The sequence below is a fragment of the Poecilia latipinna genome, unplaced genomic scaffold (assembly GCF_001443285.1).
Source record: "Poecilia latipinna isolate Pla-1442-1.1 unplaced genomic scaffold, P_latipinna-1.0 Scaffold985, whole genome shotgun sequence".
Classification (NCBI taxonomy): domain Eukaryota; kingdom Metazoa; phylum Chordata; class Actinopteri; order Cyprinodontiformes; family Poeciliidae; genus Poecilia; species Poecilia latipinna.
Window position 1 is genome coordinate 126,861 of NW_015113601.1, and position 22,203 is coordinate 149,063.

The 22,203-nt window shown below is 39.7% G+C and overlaps 1 protein-coding gene across 1 annotated transcript; it reads left to right on the forward strand.

The window, feature by feature from the left end:
* The first annotated feature begins 1,193 nt into the window (after positions 1-1,193).
* ehd3 (EH-domain containing 3) lies at positions 1,194-17,449 on the forward strand. The gene is made up of 8 exons (XM_015050312.1): positions 1,194-2,432; positions 6,032-6,208; positions 6,811-6,908; positions 11,336-11,477; positions 12,188-12,287; positions 12,942-13,112; positions 14,757-14,921; positions 14,998-17,449. Exons 1-8 carry the CDS (start codon positions 2,206-2,208, stop codon positions 15,523-15,525), a joined length of 1,608 nt encoding a protein of 535 aa, XP_014905798.1. The 5' UTR covers positions 1,194-2,205; the 3' UTR covers positions 15,526-17,449.
* The last annotated feature ends 4,754 nt before the right edge of the window (positions 17,450-22,203 follow it).

Sequence of the window (22,203 nt, forward strand, 5' to 3'; positions counted from 1 at the left end):
AACCTGCTTCATATTTTAATAAACATACTTAAATTGTCAAATAACTATTTGCATGTTAAAACAGACATCCGATATAACTGTATGATTGATAGTATTGTGAAGAGTTCACCCCCTTTATGATTGTTTTGTTTATGATATGACTCAATCTGGTTGCTTATTTGTATGTCAAAGAACATACAAATCAGTTTTTAAAAAATCTTGTTAAATTCTTGCTGGTACTTATTACATCAAAATATTGTCATATCTCGTGAAAGACAATATTTTTTATACCAATGATCGCCCCAAGTTGGCCTAACCAGGCATCGCAGTTTCTCTTTCTATTTGTTTCCACATTGAGCATCTAACTAGTAAATTAACAACAGATAACATAAGCTGAATTTGAAGATTATTGTGTGAATTTAAAACGTGTCTGATAAACTGATAAACTAGGCAACAACAAAAAAAATTCTTGGTTCATACTGTGCATTCAAGGGCTCTTGGGAGCCCCCTGCTGACATTATTTAAAATAAAAGGAAATATGACTTAATTTGCCCTTGGATTGATGGTGTTTGAAATATAAAAACATTTCAGAAAGAATCATTCTAATTGACAATCATTTCAAAAGCATATTATCTAACAACTATTTATGGTGTGATTGGAGAACTTCATGTGGAAGCAAGATCCATCCCAATTACTTTCAGGTGGGCCAGTCTTGGATCAGCTGTAGTTTGAACAGAACATGTTGTTCTGCCCACATCCTGACTTCAGATAAATTGTACATGCCTCCATACATCAGATAGGAATGTCAATAAATTGGTGCCTTTTGCTCAGTCGTTTTGGTTAGATTGTTAAGCTTGAAAATGTTCATGTTCTGATCTGTTGTAGGTTCTGGTAGGGATGTTGGGAAAAACAACTGGAACAGTTTGTAAAGGATGTTTTTATCACTTTTTTTCTCTCCCATATTTTTCTATATCACACAACAGCACCAATTTATGCACACGTAAGGCAATTGAATATTAGAAAATGACATAAAGTGGCGACTTCTAGAATCATTTTTGAAAGATAGTATAAAAAAAGCAACTTATATATTCACTTTTTGACGTTATGTTTTATAGCAACATTGAAAGCAGTGGATTGAATTATCTTTACAGGAAAAATATCTTCATACTCAGATGTACCCTTTAGGTGACGCTGTGCTTTTACCCATAGCAGCTCCCCTCTCCCTCCGTCTCCTCTACATCCAACATGGCGCCGTCCGGGACGGCTGCTCCGCATCATCATCACTGGGCGGGACCGCGGTGGGTCGAGCTTCGCCCTGCCAGCAGCTGAGCACTTCCGCCGGGGGTCAGGTTTCGCCTCTCTCCGTCATTCGGCATTTAAATTGGGCTGCAGGACATCAGCTGCTACCCCACTCAGCTTTGCTGCGTGACAGGAAAAATAACGCCTAGCGCTAGCTGAAACATTTAGCTTTTCTTTTCTTTTTCTTTTTTGTCTCGGAAGCAGCAGAATTACCCGCGGACCCTGGAAGAGGTTCGGGTTGTTGTGGAGCAGAAGAGCCGGAGAAGCTGAACAATAACGGTGGATGCACACTGACAGACAGCCACATCATTTCTGGGACTCCTCTGCTAACTATTGGATCATACTGAATAGCGGTAACGGTGCGCTGTGCCTGAGCAGAATAAATACGTTTTTCTCAATGGAGTTTGTTTACTGATGCAGATTAGTAAACAAACAAACAACGACAAAAAAAACAAACTCATTCAAAACAGTGCTGGGTAGCATTAGTGGCCTGGAGCTGGAAGGACCGATGAGCCCGATTGAATTGTAATAAATAGATATGCTGTTTCACTGATTTTAGTTGTAGGTAAAATTAAATACCCTCCAGATTATTTCATCAACTTTATTCAGAGCAGGTTAAACTTTGACATTTAATTTACTTGACCACTTTGTGACATAAATTAACTTTGCATAATTTTTTGTAAGTATTGGTTTTGTCCATTTTTCATATTTTTCTATACAAAAAAATAGATCCGTCATTTTTTTCCCCCCTCATATATGCAAAAACATCTCCCTACACTTAATTTTTTAACCTGCATGTCAGGAAAAAGCTGAACAAAAGCTGACCTGTGTCCCGCTAATCTTCCAGTTATTTTTTTATTTATTTTTGGCTTCCCCCCCCCACCCTAAAAGTTGGTGAATCAGTCCAACAGTAGGTAAACTGCACCAATGTTCAGCTGGCTTGGAACCGATGACCGGAGGAAGAAGGAGCCAGAAGTCTTTCAGACGGTCAGTGATGGACTGAAAAAACTCTACAAGACCAAACTCCTGCCGCTGGAGGAAAGCTACAAGTTCCACGAGTTTCACTCTCCGGCACTGGAGGATGCTGACTTTGACAACAAGCCGATGGTCCTGCTGGTGGGGCAGTACTCCACTGGAAAGACGAGCTTCATACGGTGAGACTGTGCAGCCTCACTCGTGTTAGACTTTGTTAGATTGAAAGATGAAATGCACACGGCAGGAGAAACCAGAAGGATAAAAACAAGGAGAGGCTGACACACCCAGTCAGACTCTTGTGGACAAACCACACTGTTAAAAATCACAAATGAAACATAGGACAATTAAAATGGCACAAAGGGCCTGTGGTGAACGTCTGCAGATTATATGTACTCTATGAAAATGTTTATTTAACACACACGTGCAGACACGCGCACACACACACACAAATGTGTTGCATCTGGAAGCATCACTGCGTGGAACAGCATTCTTTCCTTGCATCTTATCTTTATGCTAATGTACCATGCAGAAAATAGCTTCTGATAAAAACGTAGTTCCTTATGTAGAACAACTGTGATCAAATGTTTTGGGATAAAATGCCTGACATGCATGCTGTATCAGGGTTTTCAGTTCAGATTCTCCTCCAACGAGGAGAATCTCTGATTGATAGTTTTTCAGTCAGCGATATAGTGAGGCTTGCAGCATCCAGAGATCTCATCATGGCTATGAGAGGTAGACCTGGTTTTCATGGAGATGCAGAAACTGTTCAGTGATGTTTACCACCTCATCCAGTCCTTTGTGCTATGGAGCAAAACGTGTGCAGACCATATTGTTTGTTTTTTTTCCCTTTGTATATTTGAGTGTATATTACCAAGACATATTTCATCCAACAACTTTTACAATTTCAGTGCATAACTATTGTTATTTTTCTGCTGTTTAACAGGAAGTGTTGCTTGTTCAACCATTGATTTAGAATTTTTTTTTTTTTTACTTTTGAGAAAAAGAAATCATTTTTTGAGATACACTAACATATTAAATCCAAATATTAAACCATTATTGTTTTTGTTGACAAAAGGTTTTTCAAATATGTTATGCTATTAATGTTGTGGCATTCTTAATGAGTGATGATTAATTGATGGTTGTGCAACTGGCTTACACTCTAAACCAGTGTTTTATTTGCTGTGTTGGAGTTTTGAGAACCGTAGAGGGATTTATAAATCTTCTTACAAACCTGCATTAGGCTTTACACAATTAGCATATACCTTTTTTAAATCAACCAAGTAATCTACTAGTTACTGTTTTTTTTCACCAGTGCTTCCTAAAAATCTGATTTTATTTGCTTGCATATACTTTTCTTTGTCAAATTGTTGACAGATCAAGGTTCTAGAGTAATTTGACCTTCAAAAAGTTACTCAAGATGTAACAGACTTTCAGATAAATAAAGTATCATAAGTCATTGTTAACCACTGAAGAGGTAGAGCTGTCAGTTTCAATCCTGTCTCTGTGGGGGGGGGGGAACGGAGATTAAGGCAATATTTCAACAAACTTTAAATTTTTTTAATTTGGTAAATGGTTCGTTTTTAACCTACATGCATTCTCTGGATTTACTCAAGATATATTTTTGATGTGTTTTTTCAAATGTAACAACAATTTTGACTGAAAAGTTTAGAGCCAAAACTCAAAGTAGGTCAGTATATTTTCGTTTTTGCTTCGACTGCATTTTCTGTGGCCTATCAAAGCACATGACCTGGACTACCCCTGGAATTAATGTGTAATGCTGAGCAATATTAGCAGCACGGCGTTGAGCCTCTTTTAAGCCGAGGAGCGTCTGCACACACACTTGCACAGAGACACGCTTGCAGAGAGCGCTGTGGGTAATTAGCGAGTTAAGGCTTTGAAAGCCAGAGAGATGATGCTGTTAGTGACTTCCTGCTACAAGACATGGAGACATCCCTGCTCTCTCATCTTCCTCATAAAGGTCTAATTCTCTCTCTCTCTCTCTAACTCCCTCGGTCTCTGATGGCTGCTCCCCCGGTCAGCTGCCTGACCCCACACCACCAGCATTTTAACAACACAATGCAGAATGTACGAACTGCTTAGTAATGTTTGGTCTAAGCTCTTGCTCCTGCAACTCTTGCATACTTTGCAAAGCAACATTTCTTGCAAAACAAGGCATTGCTGCACCTCCTTGTTCTGTAACTCATAGATAAACCCAGTGAACCTCATCGTTAGGCTGAATTTACTGATTTAACCTCGCACGGTGTCAAAGAGCGAGTAATCTCCTGCGTGTTTGTGTGATTAAACGCGCCTTTTTTTTTTCCTTTTAAACCTCACGATGTATGATTTATTTGCAGATTTTATGAAACATGCTGCTGTGAGTCTTCAAATAAATTTGTAGTCCAAGTGCAGAATTCAAGCTGAGGTGATCCAGAATGACGCGAATGTTATAACTGCGCACACATGCTGCACATCATCCTCGTAGCTGAGCCACGGATCTGTGTATATGTTGCACAATGTTCTCACAGAAAGGAGGGTTCACGCTACTCAGGCGCGTATGCATAGAGATGGCTCTACCAGGCACCACTGTCTCCTCTGGCAAGGTGTGTCTTTAGTCAGATAATCTTATGGAAATATTCCACAGATCCCATTTTACACTTGAAACATGTAACCCTCCAACTTCCAGTTGTCAAAATCTTTCCTCAAGGTCTGCTAATGCTACTAGAATTGTAAAAAGTCCCATAAAATTTCTCCACGAGTTTAAAAGGTGACGTTTAAAACAAAAAATACAATTCAGAATTCAGTCTTAAACACATGACATGTCTAATAAGTATTTTCAACCTTGGCTGTCACAACTTTTTGTGCCCTGCAACACTTTTAGAGTTGCCCTATTAATTCAGTGGGAAGGGAACACATGATGCTGCAAAAATATGATAACCAGATACCAGATAATCCGGTCTCCATTGATTTTTACGTTTGTCCTTTTTTTTTTATGTTGATGCGCCTCTGCTTTCACGTGCCATGCAGACTACACATGAGCACCACTGCTACAAAATCGATGCAACTATGAGTCGCATGTTATAGCAATAGCATAATATTACTTAATTCAATTCTTCACACTGCATTGACGAAGATTCGTTCACTTTGGTTTGCTTGGCACTGAAACTGAAAGCTGACCGCCTCGCCTGCCCTACTTATTGCTTAGTTTTGCTAGTACCTCTCTGACAACTTGAGGCACTAACGGGGTATTTAAATTACATTAGCAGACTGCCAGTTGGTTTTTCAATAAGGAACAAAGTAAACGGTCAAAACAAGACCATGTTGTCACAGCTAGACTGACCAACCTTGTCCTGCTGCAGCAGAACACTGTGAATTTTTTCAAAGATGTGATGGGATTTGATGTTGCATTCATCCCCTTCGTCACATTGGGGCCCACTTAACTGACATTTTTAAATATGTCGATGCACAAAGAAAGATGGGAGCAGTGTGGCCTCAGCATTAGCCTTTGTGATATTCATAGGCTAAGTGAAATTTGAAATGCATTTGGCAAAACACCAAAATGCCAAATGCAGTGGTGCGTGAAGGAGAAATAAACTTGCCTTGCCTTGTCACACACAGCTGCTCTTTGTTCTTTCTGGTAGCATTTTCTTGGAAGCCTAGTCCCACTTAATGGAAAACCTGTTCCTATACGGCTGGTTTAGTTTTACAAACTGCTGGACTGTTTGAAGAAGTCCCTCATCTCGTTTAGTTTTAACACCGTGACCTTCAATTTCACCTGCAGCTACCTGCTGGAGCAGGATTTTCCCGGAATGCGGATTGGCCCGGAGCCCACCACGGATTCTTTCATTGCGGTGATGCACGGCGACACCGAAGGAGTCATCCCCGGGAACGCTCTGGTGGTCGACCCCAAGAAGCCCTTCAGGAAGCTGAACGCGTTTGGAAACGCTTTCCTGAACAGGTAGACGCCGCGGTTCAGCGAGGGCACGCACACGTTCGGCGAGGTCGCCGATTAACGCGGCGCAGGTGTCGCCGGACGTCTCAGGAGGAGTGTTCAGGGGAAGCAACATGTTATTTAGAGGTAAAGGTAGAGGGGAAAGACTGCAGCAGCTAAGAGAGAACAAGTGAGAATCCACACCAGCGCTCCACATTCCTGTGTGATTGAATTTCTCTCCTCTTATGGCTCAGACTTTTTTTTTTTAGATTCTTTTAAATGGGTGCCTGTGTGAGCCACTGCACTGCCATCCTCCTGAAAAACTCTCTACTCTTTTTTTTTTTTGTTGTTGTTGTTTTTGCATTTATGCTGTCACAGATATTTTACTGCTGAGAAAGAACATAATGAGTTAGAATTAGAGGGGGTTGCCGTGGGGATGACCCCTAACGTGTTCATATTTATTCAGCTGAGCAAACAGAGAGACGAGTAAGAGGAGGAAGGAGAGGTAGAGGTGTCCCAGTGTGGGACAGTGTTTGTTATAAGAACACTTTCCACTTCTGTCCTGATTTGGTCTAACGTCACTGCCTTCTCCTCTCTGTTTGTGTGTGTGTGTGTGTGTGTGTGTGTAGGTTTGTGTGCGCCCAGCTACCTAACCCTGTGCTGGAAAGCATTAGTGTGATCGACACGCCAGGAATTCTGTCTGGAGAAAAACAGAGAATAAGTCGGGGTAAGACACACACTTGTCACTCTCGCTCTTTTAAATATTCCTCTGTTTATGTTGCTGTGCGCGTGCACAGGCGTGCGTGCGTGCTTGTGTGTGTGTGTTTGTTAGTTCATCGGACCCGCTCAGCTGCAAGCTCACAGTCCCACTGATCTCTGAAACCCAGTGTCAGCATTTCCTTTGGACACTCTTGTCTCTTTGTTTGTTTTTAGCTGTTGCTTTCAGGAGGATTATGCCTCATTCATTTCAAAGAGCAGGAAGCGGAGACAAAAAAGATGAGCTTCGAATTCACTCTTGGCCCACACACATGCATATTTTTACTCTGCAGCCCTGTAACAAATTGATGTGATTTAATACCCTTTTTCTTCCCCCCACAAGTACTTCCTAAATAGCAAACAGAGCTGCAGATGAAAGCACAATCACACATCCTGAGTTTGTCATGGGTTAGATGCTTAAACATAGTAAACCACAGCTGCAATGTCCATAATTCCCGTTGTGCATCACACACAACTTCATTGCCACATGTGTGTCTCGGCAACGCCTTTTCACTTGACTGTCCAGCACAGGCAGAGATCCTTTTAATCACCAATAAGAACAAGCTGTTACATGTGGTTTAGGTTTAGATCTTAAGTCATTGTGAACAGAAAACACAACCTGAGAAGAACCCTAGTGCCGCTTCGGAGGAGGGAAAGTAAAGGTCTCGAATGACGAGACTTTCACGTTTCTGGTAAAACCCTGGAATAAATACATTTTTAGGGGGAATTTGTGACACCAAGATGCCACTTTATGTTGAGAGTAATTTTTCCTAGTTCATAAAGACACACTTCTACCTTAGTTGAATGCCTTGTTTTCTTGTTTTCCCACATTCCCACCTCCCACTACAATTGCTTGTATTGAAAGAGTTGGGTTACTAATTAAAAGTTCCCCAATATTGAGGTAAAATACAACTTTTTATTGGTATTTATTGAACAAATCAATACATGTAGATAGATTTTTTTAAAAATAAATAAGTATGGAAGATGCTATTTATGAAAAGAAAATCTCAAAAATTATTTCAGTATTTTCCAGCATTATCAGATAAAAAATTACACTATTCAGTTTATATCAGAAGTGAATAAAATATGTCAGCTTTTCAGTCTAACTGTTCACAGTTTGAATGATTTTACATTAAAAACAGTTCCTTGTCTGAACAGAGAAAATCAGTCCTTAAACACAATGCAGCAGTTAATTACAAAAGCTTGTGAAATGTTGAGCCTGACAACATTTCTTACAAATTTGTAAGAAATTAAATTTACAGTTGAACTCCAAGCTGTCTAATTGTAATTAATATTCACTATTAATTGCAATCTTTTGGGGTATTTTACATGATTTGACACCAAGACTTGGTAAGACCATGTCGAACTTGTATTAAACTTTTTGGAAAAGTGAAGATATCCGCGGAATAGTGGACCGGCTAGTCAGACAAACGCTGGATCGATGCCTCACCAGCTGATCTGGCGAATCGGCTGATTGTGAGTCTGTCGGAATAATTTTCAAACACATGCGAGACCTGGAAGCAGAAGAACATACCATCTATGATGCCGTTGCACAACTGAGAGAAAACAGTTCACTACATACTTGGTGGAGCCAGAGCGGATTTGGCAGATTGATGCAACTGGAAGGCTTTTAAAGTCCAGACGATGTTATTGTACGTAACTGTGCAACATAAAACCTTTGTAGGTGATTGATGCCTTTAACATCAACATTATTAAATGAAAACCAGAAAGAAAATCTAAGAAATTTTCAAATGAACTCAACCTTTTCACTACATTCTGACCCGAGTGAACTTTGAAGTGAACAGACGGCAAAGTGAGAGGATATTGTGGAGCAAAGCGCTTCGTTACAGGCAGAAAAGTGTTTGTGTGAGGCATGGTTGGCATTCCCTGAGCCTGGTAACGGCCTCACCATGCCAACCAGCAACATTTACAAACGAGCACAGACTCAATAAAATACTTTCACGGCTTCGCCTTCTTTAAATCATTTTTTTAGAGGAACTTTATTTCTTCTTTGCTTACCGCTGTTGCCCTTTGGTGATTGTTTTTTTTTTTCCTCTCTCTTACAAGAAGCCTGATTTTGTTAGTTGCAGGATTCATCCTAAGCTGCTCTTGTCCTGCTTTGGTTTCCGTCGAACCTTCTTAGCGATGCATGCATTTCACACACTTGCCTTTCAAAACACGTCATAAAGATGCATACATTTTCTTACGCAGTTAATTCCCAAGCAGTGAGTTCTGCAGATCACGGCTGATTACTTCATAGCCGGGGTGGGGTTAGATGCTTCTATTTGGAGTTTCCTCAAAACGCGAATGTGGAAAGGAGTTTTTCATCTCTTATTATCTCCAGCTCTTCTCTTGAGAAACGACTTCGACCGAGTGATTAGTGAATACGAACAGAGCGTTATTTAGGTGTGGCAGTAGTTGATTTAACACAGCCCTGTGTCAGCTCATTTTTATGGCTTTCTTTGGTCATTACAACTGAATCAGCACAGATGTGTTTTGTCCTCTTGTCCATTTTGTAATCCCTTCCCGCCATCTGAGTCGATTTATTATTCATCGCGTATGAGTTTAGTAATTCCGCATCTGTATACAACTGTATGCTCTTTTTTTTGTGTCCACATCCTTTCTTTTTCCACTTTTTATTCATTGTGTTATCAGATTTCACCTTTATCTATTTGTGTGTCTAGATGAGGAGTTGTCAGGATATAGCTCTCTGCGTAGATGTCCTTACGGAGGTACAGTAGATTATCTGACAAATCTCAGAGTCGGCCAGCTGCAAAAATCGCTCGATTTTTGATAAGTGTTTGAGTTCATGCATGTTCTTCACCAGTCTTGTCGCATATATTGGGGGGGAAAAAATTGTCTTTGAGTTATATTTCTGTTTCTTCGATGTTCAGATTGTCTAGATTTTGTTTTTCTCACCCCACAATCCCCATTTTGTATTTTTTTTTCTGTACAAGACACACTGTTGCCAAAATAATCAAATCACTTGCTTTTAAGAACAAATTAGATTTAATGATATCCTATATTTAATGTAAAGGTTCTGGTCTACACTTTTTGGCTATAAGGCTGAAATGTGGACCGTTTTTCCAGATGCTGATTCAAACATCTGAATTCAATGATCCTGATGGGTGCGCAATTACGTTTAGTATTTCAACAATTAATCAAATAGTTTTTTCCAGTTCTATTCTGACCTTTAACAACCTGATTTTACAGTTTAAATGCATCATTTTCAGGTAAAATGTTAGCAGTGTAAATGAACTCGCCAAAGCGTCTCTACAGATTTAGTTTTCTATACTTGTGGTTTAGCAGGCTGAGGCACATCGAACCCTTTCGAGATTAAAAACGGACCTTAAAATGTCTTAACAACTTCCCCCATCAATATGTGATAAGTTGGCGAAGAACAGTAAATTCTTCTATTTTGCTCTATCTTGTTTTCTCAAGCAGCAGATCGATTCATGCAGGTCCCTGGTGACACCGCAGCTAACCTTCTGCTAACTCCGACAGAACGACGAGTCTGTTAAAACCATGTCAGATTTAATGTTGTCATGTGTTGAAGACCTTAGCTTTATCAAGACTAGTTAGTTAATCATTCATAGCTGTTATAGATTTTAAAAAAAAAGTCCCTTTGGTAAAGGACAAGTGTTGATTTTACACCAAAATCTAATTGAAAATAGAAGAAAAAAAAAATAGTTTTGTAAAAACTAGATGCACACAAAACTTCTAGATTCGTACGTCATTGTTTTTATCTTGGCGAAAGCATTTCAAAAATTAGCTTTTAAACAGTTGATATCTGCTGGCCTCCTTGCTGGTTGCTGTGGCTTAGAAGTTATAGTGTAACTCATTAACCTGTAATGTACTAATTGTCCTTATGTGTTGAGTGGAAATTTCACCTCACTAATATTTCATCCTAATGTTTTATTTTATTCTATGATTCCTTCAGGCAAACCTCATGTTTGTCCTTTAGTGGCACGCAAGGCCAAACATCAATGATGATGATTTTCTCACTGATTAATTTACAGTAGAGGACAGTGGTGGTGGTTTTCACTGAGTGAGGATTTATATCTTTTATTTTAATTTTAAAACCTAAAACAGGTCCTTTTTTTTTATGCAAAAAAGCCCTTTTGGTGTGTACCGTCGAGAGTTCGACCTTCAAGAGGAAACAACATTCTTCTCTGTCAACGTGTTTTAATAAAGTTCTTGTTTCTTTTGGCTCTGCTTTATTCTGGAGTCACCGTAGTTTCTCTGGAGAGCATAGATCCATCATCACCTGAAGTTTCCTTTTTTTTTCCTCACATCATGTCGAGAGTTGGGAACTGCACTTGCTGTGCTGGTTTGAAGGACAATCAGTAGTTTAAATGTGTTTTTTTTTTTTTTTTTTTTTTTGGTATCTCATTTTAGGCTACGACTTTGCTGCTGTCCTCGAGTGGTTTGCAGAGCGTGTGGACAGGATCATATTGCTGTTCGATGCCCACAAACTGGACATTTCTGACGAGTTCTCGGAAGTTATAAAGGCCTTAAAGAACCATGAAGACAAGATCAGGTACTGTAAGGCTTCTAACTACCAGATCATCATTTCGAATTCATAAAAATTTCCGACGCTCTCTGGAAAAGAAAACCACATCCAGATAATTGACTGTTTTTTTGTCCAGACTTTTTTTCATCTTATTTTCTTTTTTCAATTAAACAAATCTGGTGCCAAATAAATGAAGTACTTGGCAATAACTTCCCTCCCTTTGTCTTTAATTTGCAAACTGGTAGCTTGATTTTAACATTTTACCTACAAACATTTCCATCTTTGACTGAATCAATGACACCCATACAAATGGAAAAAGTAGAGCGAGTTTTTCTACCGGTTCAATCTCTAGAAAACTTCAAGATTCAGGTTGACTAAGTAGCACTAAAATTGTGATTTGCTGGAGTTCTAACGGCATCTACATTGACAAACTATTGCTTTTAGTCTAAGATCCTAATTTCCTTGACAGGACCAAGAGTAACAAATTTTGAAATAAAGCTCATGTGAATTAATCCAGAAGCAAAATGCTCTATTTTAAAAATCAGCGATCTAAAAGCCATAAGATCCAGATACTTTTTAAGGAGGTTTCAAATATAGAAACAAGTACGGAGTTTAGTCTGGAATCTGGAACCCAGTTGATGAATATTTTGTTGTGGTGCAAAACTATTTTGTCTTTTTTTTTTTAATCACCTTCTTACAAGCAGCTCATTCGCTCTGTTTTCTGTTGTTTTCTCCAGAGTTGTGCTGAACAAGGCGGACCAGATCGAGACCCAGCAGTTGATGAGAGTGTACGGTGCCTTGATGTGGTCGCTGGGCAAAATTGTCAACACACCCGAGGTACAAAGATGGACGTTCACGTTACGCAGTTGTTTGGCATCTTGGCATTGTGGTGAAACAAGCGTAAAGTTTGAGGCTGTATGGAGTGAAAATCATTTGAAATGGAGACACAGGTCCAGATTATTCACACAACACCTCATTACGGAGAACGACTTTTCAGCAAGATACACGAGTTTGTTTTCAGTCAACAATTCCTTAGTTACAAGTGAAATAATCTGCCAGTGGAAGAAGATATTCTGGCTTAAAGTACAGGAAAAATGTCTTGTTCCACTGGCAGATTATTTAAGTTATAACAAGTTCTTTTTCATTAATATTAAGTTGTTGCTAACTTCAAACAATCTCCTTTATCTTGCTGAAAAGTTACTTGTAAGTTAGTTTTATATTTTTTTAAGTATATCAAGATATTTGCAATAGAAACTAGATCAAAAATACTTGGTAATATTTAGTGGTTTTGGAGTGTTGTGGTTTATGATGTTGTTAGCGCTCTTCTTCCCTCTTGATGTTTTTACGCTAATTTGTGACGGTATGTCACATAAAATCCTAGCAGGAAATATTGGTTGTGGCAATAGTTGAAAAAATGTGAATACTTTTGCTTTGTTTTTTTTTTTACTCCAAACCTGCCGTTGATTTTTTTTCCGCTTTTCTCATCTGCAGGTGATCCGTGTCTACATCGGCTCGTTTTGGTCTCACCCGCTGCTGATCCCTGACAACAGGAAGCTTTTTGAAGCGGAGGAGCAGGATTTATTTAAGGACATCCAGTCTTTACCCCGAAATGCGGCACTTAGAAAACTCAATGATTTGATCAAGAGAGCAAGACTTGCCAAGGTGAGACTCTGGCTGGAAAGACAGCAGAGATCTGGAACATTTTCTCCCAAACCCTGTGACCCAGAGCCAGATTAACAGGACCTCTAATGACGTGGCCGAATGTCAGCATCATGCGCATGTGTTTCCTATTTGTTCCTTCCCCCCCCCGCCCCTGTCCCTCCCACGGCTGTTAACCTTGACAGGGAAGCACTTATCGCTGTCACAAAACCGATCGCGTGGGACAAACATCGTTTTTCAGCTCTTGAGTGAATTATCTCCCGTTTCCTCTCTGAGCAGGAAGTCAGGTAGGAGCGTCACGTCGTAGTTTGGGGAAGGGCGTACGCTCGGACGCACAGATTTATCGGAGTTGATGGAGGTTTTCCTGCTCGACAGCTCACGGGTGTGTTTGAGTGTTTCAAGGACGTGAGGCGGACGCAGGAAAACGCGCATGCATCAACACGGCAACCCCACAAACATTATGGATTTTTTTTTTTTTTTTTTTTTGCAGAACTTTTCTATTGCTACATTCATTTTCTAAATATTTTTTTTCCCTATTTCAACCTCCAAAATCTGATGCAATAGTTTGTCTAATGACTAAAACAAAGCTGAAAGATTTAGTGGATAAGTAAACTAGTTTCAGGAATGCTGAGTGTAACACCAAGCTGTGATTACAACAAAATAACAAATTCTACATTGCAAAGGTTTGAAGTCATAAGTAAAAGATGGGAGGTAAGAACATAGCAATTAAAAGCAGATGCATGCAAACACTTTATTCATTTTTTATGGTAATGTTGTCTATTTTGATGACTTGTTATGATTAAACCTGGCTGGATGAAGATGAGTTTTGTTCAAAACTCATAGATTTTTATTATTCACAGTCAGGTGCAGCCAGAGGCTTTGTATCTACAGATAAGATGTTTTGAACTTGTTGAACTTTCTGAAATGCTTTTGTCACAACTGGTTATTTTTATCCCAGTACATCGTAGGCAAATAATATAATAGTTAACATGATGTAGCTGAAATTCGTCAAAAAAAGTTTATTTAAACCGTTTTTTCTTGTGTGTAATTTTGATGATCTCAAGCAAATGAAAACCAAATATTCAGATTCACATGAAATGTGAATGTTACATCAAATATATATGTATCTTTAATTATCCAAAAGTTGTTTTTTTATATAGTCCACACTGTTGAGTTGATGGAAAGTTGAGTAGAAGGAAAAAGTGTGGTTAAAAATTATGCCGAAGCAACAGGGATAATGGAGGAAGTAATTTGGATTGTTACTCAATGGTTCGTGATCCTTTTTTTTCTTATGAAGCTATATATTGTATGCTGTTTGGAAGTCAGTGTGGCAGAGTCTGGAGGAAGAGTGAATCCAGGCTGCTTGAAGCTTAATGTGAAGTTTCTGCAGTCAGTGATGATTTGGGGAGCCATGTCATCTGCTGGTTCTGGTCCTGAACCTCTTTTGGACCTTTCTGCTCCGGTTTTGAGACTGATATTGTGACCTCATTATTCAGGATCGAGTTTCCACTTTAACAGCCATCTGTGAATAATTTCTGTTTGTTTTCCATCTCAGCTTGCGTGAACTCAAATCGGTGTCTTAATTGCAAAAACGTTAAATGCTGACCTGTCGAGAAATATCCTGATGCTCCCCGCCTTCGTTCGCAGGTCCACGCCTACATCATCAGCTCTCTGAAGAAAGAGATGCCGTCTGTGTTCGGGAAGGACAACAAGAAGAAAGAGCTGATTGCCAGTCTTGGAGACATTTACAAGCGCATCGAGAGAGAACATCAGATCTCGCCTGGAGATTTCCCAAACCTGAAGAAGATGCAGGTGAACAGAGAAGGAAGCGAATGTTTCAGGGGGTCACGGATGACGTCATGATCTGACGTTGACTTTTGTTTTCCAGGACCAGCTCCAGGCTCAGGACCTCACCAAGTTCCAGCCTCTCAAACCCAAACTTCTGGAGGCAGTCGACGACATGCTGGCCAACGACATCGCTGGCTTGATGGTGCTGGTTCGCCAAGAGGAAACCCAAAAGCCCAACGCAGTGGTGAAGGGCGGCGCGTTCGACGGCACCCTGGACGGTCCGTTCGGGCACGGATACGGGGAGGGAGCCGGCGAAGGCATCGACGAGGCGGAGTGGGTGGTTGCCCGCGACAAACCCGCGTACGACGAGATTTTCTACACCCTCTCCCCCGTCAACGGAAAGGTGACCGGAGCCAACGCGAAGAAGGAGATGGTGAAGTCAAAATTGCCCAACACTGTGCTGGGGAAGATCTGGAAGCTGGCAGATATCGATAAGGATGGGATGCTGGATGACGAGGAGTTCGCTTTGGCCAATCACCTGATCAAGGTGAAACTGGAGGGACATGAGCTGCCCTCAGAGCTGCCCGCACACCTGGTGCCTCCTTCCAAGAGGAAAATAGCCGAGTAAAAGAAAAAGAAGAGAGAGAATAGATTCATGCCCAGAGAAAACTGTAACTGGAGGACTTCAACTTACAAATGTACAAAAAAAGGAAGATATCCGTCGTCCAGTCCTGTTGTTTCTGTCATTCCAACGTCTTCACAGCATTTCAACTTCCATCAAATTGAAACTACTTGATATAAGCAGATCTTTGAACATTCGTACAATTGGACAAAATTTTGTTGAATTTATCCTGCAAATATTTGAACAGTCACAGAAAGCTTTTATTAGAGCCTAATGAAACAGCTAAAACAGACAGTAGGATAAAAATAGACGTCAAACATGTAAGTACAGTCAGTAGATAATAAAATAAAACATAAAGCACCTTAGCAATATTAAATCAAAGTGAATTACAGTATTTCACAGCACTTGTTCTGTCTAGTACTGTGTTAATTTGAGTTTTCCAGGCATGTAATTAATTTTCTGATCCATGTTTAAGGCTGACATAAAAATGAAAAAGGTTTCCTGTAAGGCAGAAGAATGCCCAAAACAAAACGATGGTTATCACTACAATTTGCTGTAGCACCTGGATTAGCTTTTGTTGTTGTTGAATAATTAAAATTTGAATTAGAGAATATGAATTTAGTTATTTTTCTTTTCTTTTTGTGATTCGTAACCTGCTTCGAATCTCATTAACATGTTCCGATACTGTGACACTAATAACAATCTACGTTACATGTTTTGTTTTTGACAGAGACTGAATATTGAATGTGCAGATGCTTGTTATTTCTCCGTAGATTTGTCATGGCCATTGTATGTATTTTATGTATGTGTGTGTGCATCTGTTTGAAAACGTGCATCGGTGTTGACATATTTGTATTTTCATTTTACATCTCACAAGCTACTGACTTGGGAATTTTCCAGTGAATTATTACAAAAATGGTCCAATAACATCCTGGTTGAGCTAGTATTTATCATTTTGTACAAAGTGTATTTCAAACCATTTAAAAAGTATCTCATGCCGGCAGACTTTACTTTCTGAATCGTGTGTTTCGCTGAAAGAAACGCACATTACGGTATTTCTAACATTAGCATGAGCGACGTTTATAGCTTCTCATAGTTTCTAATTGGTCAGTAATGAAATGAAACGACCATATTGGACTCGATTCCATTTTAGCCAGAGATCCTTAAAAGTTGTCAGAAGAGTAAAGGGGTTACATAGCAACTCAAAGTAAATATTTCCACTTCTCTCCTTCTCGGTGTTCTTCATACGCTTTGCAGTTTTAAATCTAAACTTATTGTCATTCCAGCTTTCTTTATCCAAATCAAGTCTGGACTTTGGCTGAGGTAAAACATTATTATATTACTTCAGCTCAGACGAAACAAGTTGACATTAAAAGATGGCTCTAACCCTTAATCTGCAAGGAATAGGAACTACGAACTATTTTCGGCTTAACAAAGCATAACAGCATTCCATTAGTTTATTGTTGGAAAGGTTTGGACCCGATCGGCTACGCATTTTTCCTTTTTTTGTTTTTGTAGTCCTGGTTTCTTAATCATAACAGCATGTTGCTTCCTGAGAAGTTTGTGCTGCAACTACAGAAATACTCTATTACTCTACTAGTGACTGGCTTTATGAAGAAACTCTAACTGCACCATTTACACTAGTTTCAGATGGCTGGAAAGTCATCAGCAGCATGCTTTACTCATTACATCCCTGTATGTCATCAGATGAGTGCATTCACTTGAATACGGAAAAGCTGCCTGTTGAATGTGGATTGCAAAATCCTCCGGCGGTTTTCAAGGGTTGCGACATGAAATAAGTGGCATCACTGGCGTTTCCAGTGTGTTTTCTGTTTGTCGGATGATGATGCATTGCTTCGATGTGTACCTCGCTGCTTTTCTGTCTTCGGAAAAAGTTTAAACGTGGAATAAAAATCATCTTCAACTGCTTCACCTGTGGCTTTTTCTTAAATGAAATACAAAAGTAACCATGCTTTGAAAGGAGGTTTTATCTCTTAAGTCTTGTGCTGCATAAGGCAAAACTACAGTGGAGCACCTGCTAGTCTTGAGTTTTAATTTTACTCAAGGTAAGAGTATACCTCTAACTTTTAGAGTTAAGGTTTGAGTGTAAAGTTGGAAGCTCGTCATTCCTTTGCAACTCCTCTTTTAGCAAGAGCAGCAAAGTCACAGCACCTCCTCAATAAAGAAGATTTGAATGAGAATCTTGATTAGAAATTAAGTTTCTGGAGATTAGACTCTGTGGGGAGTCAAAATCGTTCACTTTACACAAAAAAGCTACTGGAAAAGGAATAATACATAGTTGTATTTATATTTACACACGTTATTTTGCCGTACAGGCGCATTGGAGTTCTAGTGCGTTCAGTCTTACATCAGCATCCGATGAAAAAAAGAAAGAAATATTTTTTTTTGTTGTCTCAGATTAAACCCGGGAAAAGCCAGTGAAAGAAAATGACTACTGTACAGTAATTCAGACGGATTTCCAGCTCATCTAGGAGATAATCTATTAAATTAACTGTGTTCTTGTTCAGCCCTGACTTTGATGAACAGGGTGTGAAATCCTGTACGGTATGGAAATTGAAATTCCTTCAGATTGTTTTTTTCCCCCTCCGTATCTTGGGGTCATTTTGGGGAGGATCTCGTTCAACAGTATGCGACACGGAGCACATGAGAAGTCAGTTATTACTTCTGCTCAAAGCTGCAGTGGAAATGAAGTGGTGAAATAGGAGATTCCAGCTCCGGCCATCTTTTTAGGACAGGAAACAGAGCGTGTGATTTCAGCCTGGAACCACCAGCATTTCTGAATCATCCAGGGACTTCTGAATGTATGCATGTTGATGTGGCAGGAGGCCAGAGGATCCCGTTGGACTGTGACTTACAGGCTCTGTAAACCTTCAACACACACATCAACACACACGCACACTGGCCACATGAAGAAGTGAAACGCAGTAGTCTACTGCGCACACAGGACGGCCTGTACTTGTCCACCACTTCCTGTCAATCCCGCTGTGACCTTCATGGTTTCTCCCACAAATGCATCCTCCATTCAATAATTTCATCAAAACAGAGTTTTAGTGCATTAGTGCTAAAGTAAAGACACACACATATACAACATATTTGTGCTACCATTGTTTTTGAGATTGATAAGATCGAGAGATTTTCTTTTTTTTTTTTTCTTTTTTTTTGCTTAACCTACCGACAGTAAAAAGCTGTTTCTAGATAACGCGCCTAAATTTAATTTAGGAATAGGGGGGTGGGGGGGAACAACATTTTCAACAATTTTAAGTAGATTGTGCTTATATTTCCTGGAACTCTGCAGTAAGATAATGAAGATACTTTTTTAAGATTACAAAGAAACAGATGGACAGCGAGGAGCCAAAGAGTCTTAACTTAGTGAAAGATGACTTATTTTATCAGTTTTATCTTTTCAGAAGGAAAAACACCTACAAATCTTGTGCTGTTTTGTCAGCAGCAATAAATGAGGAACATCAGTCAACAGAAACGTCTAAACGTGTATCTGTATTTGTGTGTGTGTGTGTGTGTGTGTTTCAGTGCAGTAAATGTGTGTTTCAGTGCAGTAAATGTGTGTGAGTTATGTGAGTGAGTGGTTGGTGAAGAAACACACTTGAGGAAACCATACATCAAAACAAATTTGAGTCAGGAATTTAAAAAAAAAAGTAGGGTGGAGAGGATTCTAATTCTTTACATCTCACCCTCATACATGCTGGATGGGAAAAATGCTCTGCTGCTGCAGGCACTGCTGTGTTATCATATGTGGAGCTGTGCTTTGACATTTTTTCCACATTTTCTACCCTCGCAACCACAGCTTTCATTGTATTTTGGGGGTATTTTTGTCTGTTAGACCATCAAAACGCTGATGTATTTTTGTGAAAAAAGAAAAAAAAAAAGTAGAAAAGGCAGTATGCTTACTATTGTTTTACAATCAGTCTGTCATTTGTTGTCTCTAAACTTTAATTAAAACAACATAAATGGAGGCTGATTCATTCAGCATTTAGCAAACTTCTTGGACTCTCCGTGAATTACTTACTGTCAACCAATCAGTCCAGCTTGGATCTTCATCGGCTCAAACAGTACACAGTAAATAATCTGTTTGTGGGAAAACTTGGTTTGATAGTGATCACATCCTCTTTAAAACACAGCGCAGAGGGTCATATAGGGTGTGGGTACCCTCACGTTCTCATTGGTGCCATTATCTTTAGGTCCCACATGCAAGGCTTTATGCAAACCCAGAATGCGATCCCGTATCTTTCCTGTGTTTTCTGGTATTCGGGCTGTTGAGCAATAAATATAAAGCGGGCTAAAAATTCTTGGCGGGCGTCGATGAAGAGAGATGATTGCTCGTTGCTTTCCAAGCCACGAGTGTCGTCTTCGGCAGGCTGAGATTTTGGCAGATCGTCCGTCCACGTCAGGTGTCGGGTGATGTCCCGCTCTTCTCACGCTATCTGTCAAACTCAAACATCGGCACAGTTGCAGAGTTATGCTGCAGAAATGATTGGTGTTATCTTTACTTTACACAATACCAGCTCACAAATGAAAAATGCATTTTTCATTTGTGTTAAGAAAAATGTTGTGTTTTGAAAAAACAACAGAAAGGTATTACACTTATTAAATGTGAAGAAGTTGGAGATAGTTAGTGTAGGTTTTGGTGACAGACGGGTAAGCCAGGTTTCATTTGCCGGAGTTAACGGATGTACCGAGGGCCAGAGTGCCTGGAAGTGGTTGTTTGTGTTTTGACAAGAGGAGAGTGTGTGCTTATAGTAGATCACAAAGTTAGATGGGTTATCAGGTGACAAGGAAAGGCAGGCGGACATTTTGATGGTAAGAGAAGAGCNGACTCGATTCCATTTTAGCCAGAGATCCTTAAAAGTTGTCAGAAGAGTAAAGGGGTTACATAGCAACTCAAAGTAAATATTTCCACTTCTCTCCTTCTCGGTGTTCTTCATACGCTTTGCAGTTTTAAATCTAAACTTATTGTCATTCCAGCTTTCTTTATCCAAATCAAGTCTGGACTTTGGCTGAGGTAAAACATTATTATATTACTTCAGCTCAGACGAAACAAGTTGACATTAAAAGATGGCTCTAACCCTTAATCTGCAAGGAATAGGAACTACGAACTATTTTCGGCTTAACAAAGCATAACAGCATTCCATTAGTTTATTGTTGGAAAGGTTTGGACCCGATCGGCTACGCATTTTTCCTTTTTTTGTTTTTGTAGTCCTGGTTTCTTAATCATAACAGCATGTTGCTTCCTGAGAAGTTTGTGCTGCAACTACAGAAATACTCTATTACTCTACTAGTGACTGGCTTTATGAAGAAACTCTAACTGCACCATTTACACTAGTTTCAGATGGCTGGAAAGTCATCAGCAGCATGCTTTACTCATTACATCCCTGTATGTCATCAGATGAGTGCATTCACTTGAATACGGAAAAGCTGCCTGTTGAATGTGGATTGCAAAATCCTCCGGCGGTTTTCAAGGGTTGCGACATGAAATAAGTGGCATCACTGGCGTTTCCAGTGTGTTTTCTGTTTGTCGGATGATGATGCATTGCTTCGATGTGTACCTCGCTGCTTTTCTGTCTTCGGAAAAAGTTTAAACGTGGAATAAAAATCATCTTCAACTGCTTCACCTGTGGCTTTTTCTTAAATGAAATACAAAAGTAACCATGCTTTGAAAGGAGGTTTTATCTCTTAAGTCTTGTGCTGCATAAGGCAAAACTACAGTGGAGCACCTGCTAGTCTTGAGTTTTAATTTTACTCAAGGTAAGAGTATACCTCTAACTTTTAGAGTTAAGGTTTGAGTGTAAAGTTGGAAGCTCGTCATTCCTTTGCAACTCCTCTTTTAGCAAGAGCAGCAAAGTCACAGCACCTCCTCAATAAAGAAGATTTGAATGAGAATCTTGATTAGAAATTAAGTTTCTGGAGATTAGACTCTGTGGGGAGTCAAAATCGTTCACTTTACACAAAAAAGCTACTGGAAAAGGAATAATACATAGTTGTATTTATATTTACACACGTTATTTTGCCGTACAGGCGCATTGGAGTTCTAGTGCGTTCAGTCTTACATCAGCATCCGATGAAAAAAAGAAAGAAATATTTTTTTTTGTTGTCTCAGATTAAACCCGGGAAAAGCCAGTGAAAGAAAATGACTACTGTACAGTAATTCAGACGGATTTCCAGCTCATCTAGGAGATAATCTATTAAATTAACTGTGTTCTTGTTCAGCCCTGACTTTGATGAACAGGGTGTGAAATCCTGTACGGTATGGAAATTGAAATTCCTTCAGATTGTTTTTTTCCCCCTCCGTATCTTGGGGTCATTTTGGGGAGGATCTCGTTCAACAGTATGCGACACGGAGCACATGAGAAGTCAGTTATTACTTCTGCTCAAAGCTGCAGTGGAAATGAAGTGGTGAAATAGGAGATTCCAGCTCCGGCCATCTTTTTAGGACAGGAAACAGAGCGTGTGATTTCAGCCTGGAACCACCAGCATTTCTGAATCATCCAGGGACTTCTGAATGTATGCATGTTGATGTGGCAGGAGGCCAGAGGATCCCGTTGGACTGTGACTTACAGGCTCTGTAAACCTTCAACACACACATCAACACACACGCACACTGGCCACATGAAGAAGTGAAACGCAGTAGTCTACTGCGCACACAGGACG